General features: G+C 50.5%; 1 protein-coding gene across 2 annotated transcripts; it reads right to left on the bottom strand.

Annotated features, from left to right (window-relative positions):
* Positions 1-61: 61 nt before the first annotated feature.
* Positions 62-3416, bottom strand: LOC147984703 (WAT1-related protein At5g47470-like). Of its 2 annotated transcripts, none has more exons than XM_087543708.1 (7): positions 1816-3416; positions 1667-1732; positions 1489-1605; positions 1203-1410; positions 962-1123; positions 718-869; positions 62-421 (listed from the first exon to the last, which is right to left on the bottom strand). In XM_087543708.1, the coding sequence occupies exons 1-7, from the start codon at positions 2013-2015 to the stop codon at positions 286-288; spliced, it is 1041 nt and encodes a 346-aa protein (XP_087399834.1). In that variant the 5' UTR covers positions 2016-3416; the 3' UTR covers positions 62-285. The 2 variants fall into 2 exon arrangements, with proteins under 2 accessions (XP_087399834.1, XP_087399833.1); XM_087543707.1 differs by having other exon boundaries at positions 62-380.
* Positions 3417-14849: the final 11433 nt, after the last annotated feature.

The raw sequence follows: 14849 nt of genomic DNA, 5'->3' as shown, positions 1-14849 counted from the left end.
TTGTTTAGACTCTAGCTTTTCAGCAAGCTATTTATCTGTTTCTGGTATGACCAACAAGGTTCAAGCTTGAAATTACTGGAGCTAGGCGCAAGGCAACTTGCATGTGCTTGGTATTCTTCATTTCATCTTACCTCTATCATACAATCTGATGCTACTGATCTAAGTATCTTGTCAGTATGAACATAGCACAGTACAGTACTTGTTTACAAAAATCAAACAAAGAGAAGTATACAATCTTTGATTTTTGCTGTATGAACCCTGCCTGTCTAGATATTAAAACAAAAGCTAGCGTGGAAGCAAGAGTGGTTTCTCTATATCGTCTGCCACGACCCTGTCTGCAGGAGGAAGAACATGGCCTTCTTTCTTCTTTGCCCACAGAACTGCATAAAGGCCGGAGAAAAGAAATAGCATCCCTAGTATGCTGCAGCAAAACAAAGCCCCCCCAAAAATATCAGCCTATTCCTTGCCATGGACAACATGAAAACCCAAGAAAATTGTCTCAGGGTTACATTTGTGTAGACTCTAGCTTTCCCAATAAGACACACACACACACACACACACGCACACACACACGCCCACACGCACCCGCGCACCCGCACCCACACGCGCACACGCGCACGCGCGCGCGCGCACACACACACACAAGTAGTTTTTTCTCTCATCATGCATGCATGAACTCTTATCTCAGGCAGGGGATGCATGCATGTATGTACGAACCTTGCTGGTTGCACCACCCGTCCCAAGAAGAGGGCGGAGAAGATTGCGGAACCCATGGTCTGCGTGGGGCTAAACAGTGAGACGAGCACAGGCCCCTTCTTCTCCAGCACCCACGTCTGGTACATGATGGACACGGAGCTCACCAGACTACCCTGTTATGTTGTTATAAATGTAGTACTGGGTCAAGCTCAGCCTCAGTAGCCGCATGGTGGCTCATTTGACGCAAGTTTTGGCAAGCACGCACCACAAACACAAGGGAGAGGATTATTCCGGTGCTGATCTGGAGCGTCCCAGGGCCGAGCCTCCCTGTGGTAGACACCTGGAACATCCCTGTCAGCAAGGCGCCGATGAGTGAGGTCATGGCGCAGAGGGTAAAAGGGGCCGGGAAACGGATCAGGGTTGCTGCCTGCAATTGCATGCATCAGGGCCAAGACACGCAAGACGATAAGTTAATCAAGATACTATTTGTGAGCATGGAAGTGAACCTGCAGGATTATTGTGCCCGACAGCACGAGCACCGCACCCAGGAGGCACAGGCAGCCGACGACCCAGGCTGCTAGGTCTGGCGATCTTCGGCCCTGTGGAGTGGCAGGGCTCTGCAGGATGCTCATGGTGATGGCTCCCCCCAGGCATAGAAGGGTCCCCACTATCTTGGCTCTTGTGTACCGGCACTTGAGATCAACCCTCTCAAACCTACAATTTATTAGCATTTATTTACAGATCACGGACACTCGCTGCCCTCTAAAATTTAGAAGACGGCAACAAATATACCGGAGGCAGCCCGCGACAACGAAGATGAATCCCGGGGCCAGGTTCAGCATCGCGGAGGCGATGGCGGGGGATGTCTTCTTCATGCCATCCAGCATGAGGGCTTGGAACACAGTCACCCTGTAAACAATTCATTAATAAAAAAAAAAGCATACATACATACATATGCTTAGTTTCTTACCCTCCCAGAGACAGCACCACCAACTCAAGGATCAACCTATTACTCAGCTCCGACGGCCATTTGTTCCTGCATGACACACGTGATGAAAGCAGCTAACGAATTGTTCAATGCGCATGCATGCATGCACGCGAGAGCGAGATACCTCCTACCTGTCGAGGTTGAGGGCGAAAGGGAGGGTGAGGATCCCCGTGGAGAGGCTGCCGAACGTCACCAGGAAGAGCGGGTCCAGGCCCAGCGCCAGGATCGGCGTCAGCACCACCATGTATGCTGCGCCGGCAAGCTGCACGGCAACCATCCCCACCGAGATCGCCGCGTCCTCCCACCACCGCGCGGCCACGGTGGCGGCCATGTATGGCTGCCGGCCGGCCGGGGTGCCAGTGCTATACCTAGGCTAGCTAACTACTCGCTCGCTCGGTCGTCCAAGCCTGGTTGCCGGCCGCCGGTTGTTTTTCTCCTCCTTCCCCTTGTCTCGGCGTTCGTGGTGCATGCAAGCGGCGGGTGCCCACTCCCTGCTGCGCACATCTCGGCACTGTCTCTCGCCGTCAGTTCCAGTTTGCTATTTTGAGGCCAGAGCCTCCCTCCCTGTCAGGCCCGAGGCACCTGTTGCTTAAGGAGAATCCTTTTTTTTTCAAAATAAACGGAACATTTATTCATTAGAAATAACCAATCGTCTGTGAGAATCATTACAATTTCATTTGAAGGCTCCTCAAACCAATCCGAGGTCACAAGAGGAGCACTCGTCATAAGAAGGGACTACGAAGGCTCGGCTCGCCCCTGCGTCGCCCTCCTCTGGCGGCGACACGGGGGAAATCCTACTCCGCCGCCGCCGCCCCTTCCCCCTTCCCATCACCTCGTCGCCACCGGAGGATCCGCCGGCGAAGCCCGCACCGGTTCTGGGGAAGGTGGCGGCAGGGCGCTTCCTCCCTCGTGTGGTGACCCTGTGCGGTCGGTGGCTGCGGCAGGGGGGCTGCTCCATGGCGTCGATCCGCGCGACGTGGGCCGTTTCCTAGCGCAGGGCTTCCAGCGTAGGTGGCGCGGTGGTGGCTTCTGTGTCGCGTGGTGGGTGGTGGCCGGTGGATCCTGGTCGGTGGGCTCCAGATCTGGCGCGGCAACGGCGCTGGTTGCGGGCGGCGGTGCGGTGGCCTCGCAGATGCTTGTGGCTGGGCCTACCGGCGGAGGTGCGGGGTGGTGCTCCGGTGCCCACGGTCACGGCCACCGGCGTCTACCTCCTTTGCCGGCAGCAGGTGACGGCTCTCCTCCTCGCAGCACGTCCCAAGCCGGCGGCTTTGCTTCCTCCCCTCCGATGGCGCTGCTCCGGCGGTCTCCTAGGGGTTCAGACTGGCCGAGAGAAATCCGTGGGCGGCAGCAGCCCGTTGCAGACGACGACGACGCCTGCGGGTGCGTCTCCTCCTTGGAGGCGTCGTCTTGGTCATGTCCGTGCCCTTCCCGGGCACCAGGGGAATCTTTAGGCTGGCTCACTAGCTAGGCAGCAGCGGCGCAGTGGCGTCGCGTCTTACTTGGAGGTGCTGCCGGGGTGCCATGGAGGCCACCAGAATTGTTGCTGGAGGTGGTGGCTTCGTCGATGCTTCGTCGAGGATTGGGGCATTGTGCCGTTGGTGATGGTGGCTGCTGTGAGCATGGGTTCTTGGGGCGCAATGTACGCCAGCACCAGCTTTGACACCTTCTTCGGAACCAGCTGGTTCCCGCTGTTCACTCACCGACTCCTAGGCGTGAAGGGTGGAGAGTGCGTTGACCTAGCCTGTGATGTAGTTGGTGTTGTGCTTCTAGGTTTCTGGTGTTGGTCGAGACGCGGCCCTTGATCTGTGAGTCTTTCCTCCTTGCCATTGTGGCTAGAGGTTTGACTAGGCGAGTTGTAACCGCTTGGCTCTTCTTCTATGCTATTGATGCACCTCTCCATGGTGTATCCTTGAAAAGAAAATCTGAAGTCACATAAAATCTAGCTAATTTACCGAACTCATGAGCTACTTTATTTGTTCCTCTATTACAATGTCCGAATCTAATAATAATGAAATCACAGGCATAATGAAAACAATCAACGAAGATTGCCGCCGTCGACCGTCTTCCGTTTTGCATGATTTCGACCACCTTCAGATTGTTTGAGTTAATAATAAGGCGATTACATCCCGTCCTCCGTGCCAGTGATAGACCAAATTTGAGAGTTGAAGCTTCCGACATCAAAACATCCGCGCAATAGTCAATTTTCCCGTTGTCTCCTGCAATAAACCTACCTTTGTCATCTCTCAATACTGCCCCCCATCGTGCCCTTAAGGAGGTCGTAGTCAAAAGAAACATCAACATTAAGTTTCACAAATCCCTTAAGAGGACAGGACCAACCCCTCTTTTTCATAGAAGTCGCGGGTATGATGCATTAACGTAATTTGATGTAAGGGCAAGAATTCCCATAGAAATTTGAAGTGCATTATGCGTTGTCTTCTTATGCACAATTTTTCGTCTTTCCCACCATAGATACCATGCTGAGACAACAATCATTTCACGCACATTGTGATGGCCAAAAATCAACAATTCTTAGTCTTGTAGAAGTAGTAAATACTCCAACACCGCTTCTCCAGCACGATCTACCTCACAGGCTTTATCAATAATATCATCCAACCCAAGCCTTTTCCAAACCTCCTTGGCTTTTCTACAAAGGAACAACATGTGTTTTGTATCTTCTAGGCCCTCCGAGCATGTAGGATAAATGGGCGAGATCTTCATATGTCTATTTGCAAGTGTAACTCGGCATGGAAGTGTACCATGTAGTGTACGCAATATAAATTTTTTGACTTTTGCCGGGCAAGATAACTTCCATATCTTGTTCCAAATTGGGTTTACTGTGATTCGTCCCATCCCATTAGAATGTCTTAATTTATTTCCATACCAATGTTTCCACTCCCTAGAGTAGGCAGACCGGACCAAGAACATACCATTTTTCGTATAGCTCCAAGCAATAAAATCTGGCATATCATATTGTGATATTGTGAGATTGGAATTGAAAGAATTCGTTGTACATCAATGGGCCACATAATTTGTCTAATGAGATCTTCATCCGAACTATTCGTAGAAGGATCAATTAGGTCCCCCACCTTTGTTAACAAATGTCACCCCTTGGGCGTTACAATTTTCCTTGTGGCATAGTTTGGGATCCAGGCATCTTCCCAAATGTTAATATTTTGACCATTCCCCATTCGCAAAATGTAGCCGCGTTTTAGGGAATTCGTCCCGGCCATGGTACTTTGGCACGCAAATGAAGAACCTTTCATTAATTTGGTGTTCAACAAATCGCTGTCAGGATAGTACTTAGCCCTTAGGATAGTAGCACACAAGGAGTCGGGTCTATCAATAAGACGCCACGCCTGCTTGGCAAGCAAAGCCAAGTTAAAACAGTGAATATCACGAAATCCCATCCCCCCTTGGTTTTTAGGTACGCACATTTTCCACCAGGCCATCCAATGCATCCTCCTCTGGTTTTCCTCGTCTCCCCACCAGAAATGCGCTATTGCGTCAATGATTCCTTTACAAATGCTTTTAGGAATTTTAAAGACCGACATTACATAGGAGGGTATGGCTTAGATAACAACCTTGAGCAGGGTCTCCTTCCCTTTAGTTGACAACAATTTTTCCTCCCAACCACTAATTTTCTTAACAATTCGTTCAATCAGAAAGTGGAACAGTCTTTTTATCTAACCCCACATTTGCTGGCAAAACCAGATATTTATCACTGAGAGCCTCAGTCATAATATTCAGCGTTGTACACAATTGTTCTCTAATCTCCACCTTCGTGTTGGGGCTAAACAAAATGCTGGTCTTTTCCACACTTACCAACTGTCCCGATGCCGCACAGTATAAATCTAGCACTGATTTCAGTGATTCGACACTATATTGGTTAGCTTTCATGAAAATCAAAGAGTCATCCACAAAGAGGAGATTTGTGATAGGCGGGGCATATCTACATACTTTTACTCCTAAGATATTTCCATTTTTCTCTACATGTGTAAGTAAGGCATTCAACCCCTCTGTGCACAACAGGAATAGATAAGGTGATAATGGGTCTCCCTGTCTCAACCCCCTTGTAGGCTTAAAACTTTCGCTTTCCCCTGTATTAATCCTTACACTGCATTCAACAGTTGAGATGCATTGCATGATAAAGTTCACCCAATCTTGATGGAAACCCAGTCTTAACATAATGTCCTTCAGAAAAGGCTACTCAACCCTGTCGTAAGCTTTGTGCATGTCGAGTTTTATAGCACATAATCCCTCTTTACCTTCTCTTTTGGTCTTGATTGTGTGAAAACACTCACAAGCCACTAGAATATTATCCGCAGTCAATCTACCAAGCACGAAGGCACTCTTTGTTGGACTAATGATTTGTGGTAGGAACACCTTCAAACGGGAGGCCACCGTTTTTGCAATTATTTTATATACCACATTGCATAAACTTATCGGTCTAAATTAGGTTACCTTTCCTGGTGTATTCACCTTTGGAATCATCACAATTGCAATATCGTTTCAACCCGTTGGAATAGTACATGTATGTATTGCCTTCAAAACCTCCTCAATTAGATCATCCCCTAGCATGGGCTAAAACCTCTTATAGAGGATAGCATGGAGTCCATCTCGCCCTGGAGCTTTTAAGTCCTTGATATCAAATATTTCCTTGCGAACATCTTCAGTAGTATAAGGGGCACAAAGAGCATTGTTCATTTCAGTCGTCACTCTCCTACAAACTAGGGACAACACTTCTTGATTCGGATACTGTACTTCCGATGTGAAGAGTTTTGAAAAATAATCAGCGATGTGATCCTTCAACTCCTTATCTTCCCTCCAGACCAACGACTCATCTAGGAGTTTCTTTATATTATTTCTTTTTTTCCTGGCTATGGCTGCATTATGGAAGAATGAGGTATTATGATCCCCGTGCATCAACCAGTTAGCCCGACCTCTTTGTAACCAGAATATCTCCTTTTGATCCAACATGTTCTCAATGAGCGTAATAATTTCCTTCTGATAACCATGAGATTCTGTATTTAAAGGGCCACGCCTCAGTCTCTCTAACTCCTTTTTTAATTTATTTATTCTTCGCTTCGGGCCCCTGAGAGTTTCCCGGTCCCAAGAATGCTAATCGGCATGCACAACTCACCTTCGATCAACAACAGAAGGGCCAATACCTGCTAGCTTTGCTTTTTCCCACGGTGTCCAAACAATCTCAGTGAACGTCTCCTCCTTTAACCACCTAGCTTCGAATTGTTTCCGACGACCCTCCAGTCTTCCGAAGATTTTGTCATCCAAATAATCCACATGCAGGATCAACGGGCGATGGTCAGAGTGAATGTGCTCTTCGTTGATCACCTCCGCTCGGGGAAATTTATGGGCCCAACCAATATTGCAAACTACCTGATCCAGGCGCTCGCGTACATCACCTCTTCTCCAAGTGAAGGGGCCGCCGATATAACCCAAATCCTCCAACCCACAATCCATGAGGCATTCATGAAAGTCTCTCATCATTCCATTTGGTCTCGCATTGCCCTTATTGTGAAAATTGTGAATGTCATCCCAAGATAACCTGCGTTCATTCTAGTTCAGATAACCATAAAAACCAGTGAACCGCTAGTGCACACCATCCTCATACATAAAAAAATATCAATAAAATGAGGCGATACGCAATTCAACTCGATTTTATTCAACTTATGATAATACAAAACAAGGCCACTGGCCCAACCATCACTTTCCACTACAAACATAGAATCAAAATTTAAAACACGAGCAACTCATTGGCTTTACATTTATTCAAATGAGACTCTGAGAAAATATTAAATCTTCCCTTGTGCGCTCCTAAAGGTCCAAGAGCTCGCGAATTGCTGTATGGGAGAACATACCACGACAATTCAACCCTAAAATTTTCATTGGGCCCGACGGACCTCCTCCTCGGAGGCCGCCGATGCACCATTTTCACCTTTCTCTTCTCCCAACGATTCCACCCCTTGCTGGCTGTACACTTCTTATTTCTCATCCATCTCCTTTGCCACATGCTTTACCACACCCTCTACGTCCTGCACTGCTTCAACTCTACCTGTACACACCCGCTTGGAAGATACAATCACATCTCCATATAGAAGGCGCTCATAGCTATCCAGGGATTTCTCAAAATAAAACTCTACATCACTCCCTCGGACGAGCAACAGAAGAACATCCCCCTTTTTTTTACCTAGGACTTGCCTACGTGCACCCTCAGATCTCTCTGCTCCCCCTCTCTTTCTATCTTCCCCCCTTTCTTTCTTGGATGGCCCTACATGGGGTTCCTTTCAGCAGTAAACTGAAAACCTGATACATCATTCTTTGTGTCATCACCTACAGCAGCAAGTCTCACTAGAACGGCACCGGACAGGGCCTCCAACACTCCAGGTTGGAATAGCAGCTGGCCAATACCAGCAGCTGCCATGGGCACCTAATCATTCACAGCCAATGGCCTCTCACCCAGGATCTCCTATCCAGCCAAGGCACCCTGGTACATAGAATCAGCAGTAGTACTAAACCCAGCCATCGACTGCATGCCCAGGCTAGTCTTTCCAGCCGGTGCAACCTGACACAGAGAAAAAAGCAGTAGCATCTCGCACTGTGGGAAGGGAAGTAGCAGTAGTAGCATCTGGCGCTATGGGAAGACCCAGCCCCAGCTGAAGATGGCCTCCCTGGTCTTGCATATGTTGGGGAACACAGTAATTTCAGAAAAAATTCTACGCATAGGCAAGATCATGGAGATGCATAACAATGAGAGGGGAGAGTATCATCCACGTACCCTCGTAGACCATAAGCGGAAACGTTATGAGAACGCGGTTGATGTAGTCGAATGTCTTCACGATCCGACCGATCCAAGTACCGAACGTACGACACCTCTGAGTTCAGCACACGTTCAGCTTGGTGACGTCCCATGAACTCCGATCCAGCAGAGCTTCAAGGGAGAGTTCCATCAGCACGACGGCGTGGTGACTGTGATGATGATGCTACCGACGCAGGGCTTCGCCTAAGCACTGCTACGATATGACCGAGGTGGATTATGGTGGAGGGGGCACCGCATACGGCTAAAAGATCAACTAATCAACTTGTGTGTCCATGGGGTGCCCCCTTCCCCCATATATAAAGGAGTGAAGGAGGGGGAGGGCTGGCCCTCTACTATGGCGCGCCCTGGGGAGTCCTACTCCCACCGGGAGTAGGATTCCCCCCTTCCATGTAGTAGGAGTAGGAGAGAAGGAAAGGGAAAAGAGAAGAGAAGGAAGGAGGGGGCGCCGCCCCTCCCCCTAGTCCAATTTAGACTAGGCCTTGGGGGGGGGGCAGCCTCCCCTCTCTATTTCCCCTAAAGCCCAATAAGGCCCATATACTCCCCGGCGAATTCCCGTAGCTCTCCGGTACTCCGATAAATACCCGAACCACTCAGAACCTTTTCGATGTCTGAATATAGCCTTCCAATATATCGATCTTGACGTCCCGAAAATTTAGAGACTCCTCGTCATGTCCCTGATCTCATCCGGGACTCCGAACAACCTTCGGTACATCAAAACACATAAACTCATAATACCGATCATCACCGAACGTTAAGCGTGCGGACCCTACGGGTTCGAGAACTATGTAGACACGACCGAGACTCATCTCCGGTCAATAACCAATAGAGGAACCTGGATGCTCATATTGGCTCCTACATATTCTACGAAGATCTTTATCGGTCAAACCGCATAACGGTATACGTTGTTCCCTTTGTCATCGGTATGTTACTTGCCCGAGATTCGATCGTCGGTATCTCAATACCTAGTTCAATCTCGTTACCGGCAAGTCTCTTTACTCATTCCGTAATGCGTCATCCCGCAACTAACTCATTAGTCACATTGCTTGCAAGGCTTATAGTGATGTGCATTACCGAGAGGGCCCAGAGATACCTCTCCGACAATCGGAATGACAAATCCTAATCTCGATCTATGCGAACACAACAAGTACCATCGGAGACACCTATAGAGCAACTTTATAATCACCCAGTTACGTTGTGATGTTTGGTAGCACACAAAGTGTTCCTCCGGTATTCGGGAGTTGCATAATCTCATAGTCAGAGGAACATGTATAAGTCATGAAGAAAGTAGTAGCAACAAACTAAACGATCATCGTGCTAAGCTAACGGAATGGATCAAGTCAATCACATCATTCTCTAATGATGTGATATCATTAATCAAATGATAACTCATGTCTATGGCTAGGAAACTTAACCATCTTTGATTCAACGAGCTAGTCAAGTAGAGGCATACTAGTGACACTCTGTTTGTCTATGTATTGACACATGTACTAAGTTTCTGGTTAATACAATTCTAGCATGAATAAGAAACATTTATCATGATATAAGGAAATAAATAATAACTTTATTATTACCTCTAGGGCATATTTCCTTCAGCATAGTACCGCGATTGGGATCCTCCATAGGTGGCAGGACCTGGCCCTCCTGGCCAGGACAAGCAGCAGCAACTGATGTGGTTGTCTGGTCTGGCTGACCAGACTGGGCTCCAGCCCGCACCAGTGAAGGGGGCGCCTAGGCCCGACCCTGCTGGCCGAGCGGGGGGAAAGCCTAGACAGTCTCCCTCGTCGCCTCGACGGCCACCATGGAGGGATCAGCAGCTTCCTTTTCGGAAACCGTGAGATCACCCAGCGCCTTGGACTTCTTGTTGTTGCGACACCCCCAATTGGCATAAATATAACACCCCGAACCCCTTACCCTCATAGACTTTGATCCTGTAATAATAGACTTAACAAAGAAAGAATGTCAATAACTCCGCCGTTTCCTAAATTTTCTAGTGAAAAACACTCTGTTGTCCACCCTCGAAATTAAATCAGCAGATTTCAGGAAATAATCCATAGAAACAACAACTCTCTACTGATTCCACTATGTGGATTCTATTCCTATTGAAGGTCCTACCAAATTAATCAGCGGCTCATCCAAATCCATTTGTCGGTGCAACAAACCCTGGGACCGTCGCCCAGACGGTGCATAGGCCTAAGGACAAGATTGCAGCACCCAAGATCAGACCAAGCACAAGGGATCAGTTCTTTAAAGGATCAAAGTGCAGACCAAGAAGACCAAAATGAGCCAGAGAAGCAGGATATCACTAAGGGAAAAACCTCCCTTGCCAGGCAGGCGAGCCTGGCAGGGTTGGGATTACCCCAGAAGCAAGCCTCCAGATCGTCCCGGCAGGCCTGCCGGGGCTTGCGGAGGCAAACCACTCCACCGCACCACAGCAACGCAAGTCATCGATCAGTGTGGTGTAAAGCCCCTAAGTGACTAAGTGGCTGCTTCCTGCCACATGGCGGCCACTTCCCACAGAAAACACCTCCATACGGCACCCGTCCTGAGACGTGTCAAGCAAGCAGGCGCGAAGCTGGCAAAACAGCCCGGCAAGGCCTACCGGGTACACTGTGATGTGAGACTGAGCGATGCATTTAATGTGCTCTGTCAGCCTGCAGAGATAGGTATGATAGCATTATTAGCTATCATATCAGTGTGTAAATGACTAATTTGCCATTGTGGTGACCCCTTCATCTATAAAAGGATGCCCATGGCAACCGTAGAAAGGATTCGGACCCTCACACATTCATACTCACGTAGCCACTCTCGCCCCGAGGCAACCCTTCCAGGCTAGAGCGCCGCGTTTTCCACCATTATCCACCATTGATCCACCAAAGAAGGAGTAGAGTTTTACGCCTCGCGGCGGCTCGAACCTAGGTAAAACTGCCCGTGCGATCTCTGCCATGCTGTGTTATGCTTCTCCGCTCTTTGTGCAACGTGCCCATCCCCCCGCCGAACCAAAAGGGGCTCATGGCCCCATATGTGGTCATGGTTTTCCACGACATCTTTGGCGCGCCAGGTAGGGGAGGAAGGGGAAGAGCGGAAAGACGAGGCGGCAGGTCACCAGTAGGAGACGAAGGCGTCGGTGCCATCGTACTCCGACCTGACGCCCTACCACCCGCCTTCTCCGTCTTCGCTCGTTTTCTCTCCATCACCACCACTCCAAGGAGACGCCAGACCCCCGGCCCGTCATCTTCCCCGAAGAAGCGGCCGAGAGCCAAGATGGCCAGGGCACTTGAGGTGCGCCGGTCCCCACCTTGGCGGGCAGGAAGGCGCCCCTTTCTTCAGCATCGGCCCCAGTTCCGCTGGAAGGAGCAGTGTTGGGATTACCAACGATCCCGGGCCCTACATCCCGGACGGGTGTCAGAGGCTCCAAGAATCTGGTCACCAGGCCGACGAGTTGCAATGGCTCGTGGCAAGATCCAACACACCCCACCATACGGCTGGCCGAGGTAGAGGAGATAAGCATTTCACCACAATGGGAAATCTGGATATCTCCTGCACCGTAGACGGCTCGACCTCCGCACCTCCTCTAGACTTGGACCAGGCACACTCCCCAAGCATCAGCACGAGCATTTGGCATCACCAACCCCAAGCTAGGGCCTGGGGCCTTGGCCCCGGGCTCTCCCTTTCAGCATACCCAAGAGAAAGCAGAGGATGGAGGAAGAGAGGTATATGGATGAGTACTCCCACTCCTCCCTTACCCCTCCTTTTATAGGCGGGCTGGGGCTGGGGGCTGATCCCCCGACAGGTACTCACCATCCTCCTCCGCCAATCCAAGAAGACCGACCCCCTGCCTTGATGCTCTCCCGCACCACGCGCCTCCGTTACCTACCCCCCTTGATGCATGTAGCATACGTGCCTAAGGATAAGGGCACGGTGGGAGGAGTGAATTGACGGTTACTCGCCCGTGCGTTAAAGTCATTCATGGGCCATTACAAGAGTGACTCCACTACAATTGACATTACGCGACGCACGGAAGAACCGGAAAGTGACCTGGGCTCAGGTTAATGAAGAAGCAAAGAAACATCTCAAAAGGGCAAGCCACCACTACGCTCCTGCCTATGCACTGGTTAGGGCCTACCCCGACGACACCCCACAATGCGTTCGGGCCAGGCCCGGGGGCTCCTGTCGGCGCAACAAACCCTGGGTTCGTTGCCTAGATAGTACACAAGCCTAAGGACAAGATTGGAGCACCCAAGATCAGACCAAGCACAAGGGATCAGTTCTTTGAAGGATCAAAGTGTAGATCAAGAAGACAAAGACGAGCCTGAGAAGCAAGATATCACTAAGGGAAAAACCTCCCTTGCTGGGCAGGCGAGCCTGGCAGGGTTGGGATTACCCTGGAAGCAAGCCTCCAGATCATCCCGACAGGCCTGCCGGGGCTTGCGGAGGCAAACCACTCCACCGCACCACCTCACAGCTATGCAAGTCATCGATCAGTGCAGTGTCAAACCCCTAAGTGACTAAGTGGCTGCTTCCTGCCATATGGCAGCCACTTCCTACAGCAAACACCTCCATACGACACCCGTCCTGAGATGTGTCAAGCAAGCAGGCGAGAAGCTGGCAAAACAGCCTGGCAAGGCCTGCCGGGCACACTATGATGTGACACTGAGCGGTGCATTTAATGAGCTCTGTTAGCTTGTAGAGTTAGGTATGATAGCACTGTTTGCTATCATATCAGTGTGTAAATGACTGATTTGCCACTGTGGTGACCCCTTCATCTATAAAAGGAGGCCCGTGGCAACCGTAGAAATGATTCAGACCCTCACACATTCATACGCGCGTAGCCACTCTCGCCCTGAGGCAACCCTGCCGGACTAGAGTGCCGCATTTTCCACCATTATCCACCATCAATCAAGCAAATTAGGAGTAGGGTTTTACGCCTCAGGGCGGCCCGAACCTGGTAAAACTGCCCGTGCGATCTTCGCCGTGCTGTGTTATGCTTCTCCGCTCTTTGTGCAACATGCCCATCCCCCCACCGAACCAAAAGGGGCTCATCGACCCATAGGTGGTTGTGGTTTCCCACAATATCTTTGGACTCGCGCTGGTTGCCGTGGTGGGGATTGCACCGTGGGGGTGGCCCCTTCCGCATGGCCAGCAGCGTGGGCCGCGACCAAGAGCTTGATGACGTCTCGATGGCTTCATTCGATCCTCGAGCATGTTAAGGCCGACGGTGGGCCCCAGAGGACAGGCAGATGGAGGGCGCGCGCGTCACCCTCGAGCGACGCCGTGACAACCACCACTAGTCCAATGGGCGCGATGGACCCAACGTCGACGAGCCTGTGCTCGGCGGAGGCGGGTACTTGCCTTTTGAGGCTGGGTGCCCTGCCTTCACCCGTGAGCTGCGGCAAGTCCGTCGGCCATCCGCTCGCATGTTCAAGCCAGAGATACCAGAGAAGTATGATGGGAGACTAAACCCGACAGAGTTCCTGATCATCTACACCATCGCTGTTCAAGCTGTCGGGGGAAGAGATGAGAAGGTTTTTGCCAACTACTTCCCTTTTGCACTCAAGCCAAACATGAGGTCTTGGCTGATGCATCTGCTAGAGAACTCCATCTCGACCTGGGCTGACCTGTGCCATGAGTTCGTTGGCACCTTCACAGGCGGCCATCAGGAACCAGGGCGGCCCAGTGATTTGTAGCTTCTCCCGTAGAGGAAGGAGAGACTCCGTGGAAGTACATGCAGAGGTTTAGCCGAGTCCACATAAATATTCCAGATATCCACCCGGCAGCTGTGATAGCTACGTTCTAGTCCAATGTGCACAACCGTCGGATACGTTCCAAGATGAACGTTCGGTTGCCCAAGACAATGAAGGAGCTTTACACCTTGGTGGACAAGTGTGCTCGGGTGGAGGAGGGGAGGAAACTCCCTGGAGAATAAGATGATGTCAACATCGACTCAGAGGATGATGATGAGGCCACCAGTCAGAAGAAGAAGAACAAGAAGCACAACAAGAAGCGCAAGGATAAGGAAGTACTGACCGTTGAGGGATCGGGCATGCCTAGTACTGGCAAGAAGGCTAAGGCCAAAGCTCTCAGCAAGGAAGCTGCCGCGTGCACTGATTGCCGGGAGGCTGCGGCTGCCGAGAAGGCTGGGAAAGGTGATGGGCCGTACTGCAAGATTCATCAGACCAAGGGCCATGATCTCCAGGAATGCCATCAGGTCGAACAACTCGTCAAGAAGCAGAGGGCTGAGTATGAGAAGCGTGATAAGGAAAAAGGTCAGAATGACACTAGCGGGAAGGGCCGAGTCGGTGAAGCAAATCACCCCGGCAAGGCTCCTTGGAA

The sequence above is a fragment of the Triticum urartu genome, chromosome 2A, assembly GCF_056163025.1.
Source record: "Triticum urartu cultivar PI428250 chromosome 2A, HENAU_Tu73, whole genome shotgun sequence".
NCBI classification, from domain to species: Eukaryota; Viridiplantae; Streptophyta; class Magnoliopsida; order Poales; family Poaceae; genus Triticum; species Triticum urartu.
Note: the sequence above shows the minus strand (reverse complement) of the source record. Positions and strands in the feature narration are given on the sequence as shown.

Bases quoted from the DNA above. Each gene is read 5' to 3' on its own strand.
- LOC147984703 (XM_087543707.1), bottom strand. From the start codon at position 2,015: ATGGCCGCCACCGTGGCCGCGCGGTGGTGGGAGGACGCGGCGATCTCG. The intron at 1,411-1,488 runs GTATATTTGTTG...AATAAATTGTAG, and splicing joins GTTGTCGCGGGCTGCCTCCG to GTTTGAGAGGGTTGATCTCA. The intron at 1,124-1,202 runs GTTCACTTCCAT...ATGCAATTGCAG, and splicing joins CGGGCACAATAATCCTGCAG to GCAGCAACCCTGATCCGTTT.